Genomic DNA, 5241 nt, shown 5'->3' on the forward strand with positions numbered 1-5241 from the left:
CTCCCATTGACTTCAATGGGGCTCGTTATTCGAGACGAGCACTCGAGCATCTGGAAAAGTTTGTCTCGAATAACGAGCACCCGAGCATTTTAGTGCTCGCTCATCTCTATTAATGATATTTCAGTATCATTTATCCTAGGGATGAATATTTTAGAGTGTGACCTATATATTTTCTTAGAAAAGTTGGAAAGAATATCTAAAGGAAACCTTTTCTACTATTGTTTATTTTATGTGAATTATCACTCAAAGTCATCTGCAAATGTGAGAAGGACAAAGATGAGTAGACCTATAATGGTTTTAGTTTGGGTTTGGGAGTTGGCTCACCCTCACTGATAACACCAGCACCACCAGCACCGATCACAGATGTTACCCTGTAAATGCCACCAGCAAAGTAACTGGGCACATACATGCCTCCATTTTCCTGAAGATCTTGCTTCCCTTTGATGTCATGAGGAGCGACAATCCTTGGTAAAATGGCGATGCATATGCTGAAGGTTTGGGTCTGCTCATAGCTAGAAATGTTTTATTTGTTGGCTGAGTTAAGAGATTATTGGCACTCTGAGAGGTTGAAGGGTGAACATCTCTTAAAGGAAACCTAACATGAGGAATCAACCATCAGAAGCAGGCCTGATGGTACATTTCTCCTCCCTGCCTCAGCCCTATTACTATTACTACTGGAGATATAGTAGTTAAATCCCTGGTTGGGAATATAAATTGCAGAAGATATTTGGGGGGGGGGGTCGTAATCATTGTAGTTTTAGCAGTTTTCTGGCGTTACAAATGTTACAACTGTCTCAACTGAAATTGCAGGGAGAGGACATCCTTGTCTGCCCCAACTTCCTCTGGTGGAAGAAGGCACGAGGGTATGAATCGAATTCTTGTAGGACAAAATGATAGGGTCAGAATGGAGAGATCAGGCAAAGTTAAGTCTTTGCTAAATTACATGAGGACAGATTGCACAGCCTTCCATCTTACCTTTATTGAATATAGTAAGCAATTTAACCACAAATCACAGAGCAGTCACTTATGCTTTATGATAACTCTCTCATATATCATACAGTTTATGTTTGTAATGGCTTCTATGAAAAACTGGTCATTCCACTGCACAAAATGAGTACAGTTCCCAAGTTGGTATCAATAAAAACTACAGCTCAAGTAGTGATGAAACGACACCTTCCAAAGTTTGTACACCCAAATATTGGATAGTTTAGTTTGAATATGACAATGTGGCAATCTTTTCAAAAGTTTTTTCCAACATGCCAGAGGCTACTTCTGCCATCATGTAAAAATGACCTTCTTGATGACAGGTTCCCTTTATAAAGTTCTGTAGGGAGTTTTCTAAAACTAGGCATAATGGGGTACAATTACTTACCTGTCGGTGTCGTAATCTCCGATCCGTACTGTCCGACGATCATGCACTGTGCCGTGATTCACATAGATCGTGTCACTTCCCCGCTCAGGTCCGCCGGAGTTCACCTTCTTCTTCCCGGTGTATGTAAATGTGGCGCAAATGGGAAAACAACTGCATATCCAACAAGAGTGTGGTCAGCATACCCTTAGTAAATGACCCCCAATCTATGGTTGGTCCAGTTGGGTTAGCAAGCTGCATTACAAATATAGCAGGTTTTTCCATCTGCAGAATGTAATTTAGTAGGGTAATTATTATTATTTTATTAATAAAATCCCAGTACACATGGAATTATCAAAGGAGGGTATCCTCACTTGTTATGATCACCTTCTCCTCTACAATACAGGATATAAAGAGACAGTTGTTCTATACAGAGATTGAATGAAAACAACATTATTAGGCTCCTGTATTGCCATGTTCATGATGTGTACATTGTATGGCTAAAATTACAATAGCCCAGCCAGGGAAAAACTGCTTCAAGAGCAGATCTTTAAAGCTTCTCATCGCTAGTATTACACCCAGGTGCTGTACTCAGCAGGGGGGTTTAGTATTCTTCTTGCTACATCTCAGAACTGAGGGTCTCAGGTGCAGTTGGAGTGATAGATGGCCAAACCATCAGCTGTTATGGCAACATCCCAGGATCTCAATTTGCACATACTGGAGACATCATGTGATGTAAAATGACATGTTTTCAAAATGCTAACAATCTTGGAATACCTTTTAATATATTAAGGAAAAGGGTGTTGACATTTCAAGCCCAAATTTGTTTGACATTTATGGCACACCAAAAAAGGAAAAAAGGAAAAAATTTCTTTGTCTGTTTATTACCCTATTTGTTTGCCTACCTTTTAACTATTGTTGTTATCATTATTAATATGCAATAAAGTTTTCTACCATTTTATACCCTACTTTTCACCATATCTTTTATTCGTTTTGGGTTTGTTATAACATTTATGGTCATATAATGAGTGGGAAACATTGAATCATTAGAGATGGAAAGGACCTAGGGTAGACATGAAAATATTTCTAACTTTTCTTCTAATTATAATCTCATGTAAAGGCTTCCTACATTATTTTAATTAAAAATGGCAAATGTCAACAAAACCACAGTTATAGAATTTGTGCTTTTAGGATTTTCCAATTTACATAAATTGCAGATTGTTGTCTTCTGCTTTGTACTTTTGGCTTATATCATTTGTCTTCTCGGGAACACCATCATCTTTCTGTTAGTCAGAATTGACTCGTCTCTTCACACTCCAATGTATTTTTTTATTAGTACTTTTGCTGTTCTGGAAATAATGTATGTTTCTGTAACGGCCCCGAAGCTCCTGGCTATCCTCATACAGATTTATAATACTATATCTTTTTATTGTTGTTTCTCACAGTCCTACGCCTTTAATTCTCTGGGACAAGCAGAGTGCTTCCTTCTTTGTCTGATGGTCTTCGATCGATATCTTGCTATTAATAAACCGTTACATTACTGCACTATAATGAACAGTCGATTTTGTAGTAAATTAGCTGTTTTGCCTTGGTTATTGGGTTTTACTATAGCTATGTTTCCTACAGTTAATACTTTTCGTTCAGACTTCTGTGGATCAAATGAGATCAACCACTTCTTCTGTGATTTGGAACCTTTGCAAGATATAGCCTGTTCTGACCAATTTGTCAACATTATGGCATCTATTGGGGTGTGTTTTACTTCAATCATTTTGCCCTTTTTTGCTATAGTGGGTTTCTATATTAATATTATATACAATGTGTTAAAGATTAAAAGTAAAGAGGGTAAAATGAAAGCTTTTTCGACTTGCTCGTCCCACCTCATTGTAGCGTCTCTGTTTTACGTCTCTGCCATAGTAGTCTATGTGAAGCCTAAAGGCAGTCACTACGACAAATTCCTTGCTCTCACATATATTCTGGTTATACCAGCTGTAAACCCCTTCATTTATACCTTTAGAAATAGGGAGGTTAAGAACGCACTCAGAAAAGTGGTTAGGCAGTTAATTAAGCAGCTTCAGCGATAACAAGGCAAACTTTTCACCTGGGGCTCCCATGAACAATTTTTTCTTCTGCCCATCAATACCTTTCAGTTTTTGATGCAGCACTAACAAACGCCCACCTGTCCTTGCTACTTGTCAACGCGCCTCAACAGACAGAGTGGCTTCTGGCACGTTGGTGGCAAGAGGGAAGTTCTGTACAAGTTTCTGGTCCCCAATTGGCTTCACTAAACATCGGTAGCCACTGTGCCTGAGCCTGCCATGCCGACGCATTCACCGTCTGTATGGGTGCGTTCACATATCTAGTTTTGCAGATGCAGTTTTTGAAGCTAAAAACATCAATGGATCATAATGGGTGAGAACATATCATTGAAAGAAGCTCCTCCTCTTTTTTTCACTCCACCCCTGGTGTGGACATAAAAAAACTGCATCTGAAAAACGGAACTTGTAACCACGCACCATGGTTCTGCTGGTAAGAGGGTCTGTAGAGGTTACTCAGGTCTTGGAGAAGCCCCAGCGGTTCCTGAGCCTACTCCACATCTGAATAGCCTCTGCAGCAAATTAGCATAAAAATAAAATAAACTATTCTAACTATTATCTAAGATTTAGAATAATTGTAAATGGGATTATTGATTAGAGATGAGTTAGATTCGAGGAATCTTCAGCCAGGAGCTACTTATTGAGTTGATTCCTGAGAGAAGTTTTCTTTTCATAATATCCTAGTTGGGGATACATATTGCAGATCGCACCATAAATCTTTGTGTGCAGAGTAGGGAAGGAAGATTTATCAGTTCTTATTGAGAATGTATTTTTTTTCTAAATATAAACATTCATTTAACATCAGACAATATCTTTTATTTTATTGGGCCATAACCAGTGCTCCTGTAGCTCGTAGAATGTTTCCCAAGTTGCAGTTTTTCCCTTGCATCCGAGATCCCTTATTTTGACACAAAAAAATGGAAATGCATTGGATTACAGCCCCCTCCCAGTATATAGCCTGCCAGCCCCCTGGAATATATAGCCAGCAAGCCCCCTGGAGTATATAGCCAGCCCCATCAAGTATATAGCCTGCCAGCCCCCTGGAGTATATAGCCTGCCAGCCTCCTGGAGTATATAGGCTGCCTGCTTGCCCCCTCACATATATAGCCGGAATGCCTGCCCCCTCGAGTATATAGCCTGCCTGCCCCTCCCGATCCGACACAGGCACCATGACGTCACAAAGACTGACCGTCCAGGACCCAATGTTAAGAGAAGATAAGATAAGCCTTTATTAGTCCCACAGTGGGGAAATTCACAGCGTTACAGCAGCAGAGAGGGTACAGAGAGTGAAGTACAAACTATGAGAACAATAATATTAGGGATAAATGAACAAAAAGAAAAGGGGGATAAAAAGACAAAAAAGAGACAAGCAATGATCGGCAGTTTAATACATTCTCAATAAGAACTGATAAATCTTCCTTCCCTACTCTGCACACAAAGATTTATGGTGCGATCTGCAATATGTATCCCCCACTAGGATATTGTGAAAAGAAAACTTCTCTCAGGAATCAGCTCAATAACTGCCGATCAAACAATCAACTAAATGTTGGAGCCACGATGGATGCCAGGGAGCGTCAGAAGGTGAGTTCACTTTTTGTTTTTTTCCATGACTCAAGTATAAGCCGAGTTAGGGTTTTTCAGCACATTTTTTGTGCTGAAAAACTAGGCTTGTACTCAAGTATATATGGTAATGTCTTCCGTGTGCTCAAGTTTGGCATATAATGAAAATAATAATGCAGACTGCCATTAAAAATCTACATTTATTAATGATATGTCAGTATCATTTATCATAGGGATGAG

General features: G+C 39.4%; 1 protein-coding gene across 1 annotated transcript; it reads left to right on the forward strand.

The window, feature by feature from the left end:
* Window positions 1–2493: 2493 nt before the first annotated feature.
* Window positions 2494–3429, forward strand: LOC140070115 (olfactory receptor 10AG1-like). Its single transcript, XM_072116448.1, has one exon. It carries the CDS (start codon window positions 2494–2496, stop codon window positions 3427–3429), a length of 936 nt encoding a protein of 311 aa, XP_071972549.1.
* The last annotated feature ends 1812 nt before the right edge of the window (window positions 3430–5241 follow it).

Source organism: Engystomops pustulosus, chromosome 7 (genome assembly GCF_040894005.1).
Source record: "Engystomops pustulosus chromosome 7, aEngPut4.maternal, whole genome shotgun sequence".
NCBI lineage: Eukaryota > Metazoa > Chordata > Amphibia > Anura > Leptodactylidae > Engystomops > Engystomops pustulosus.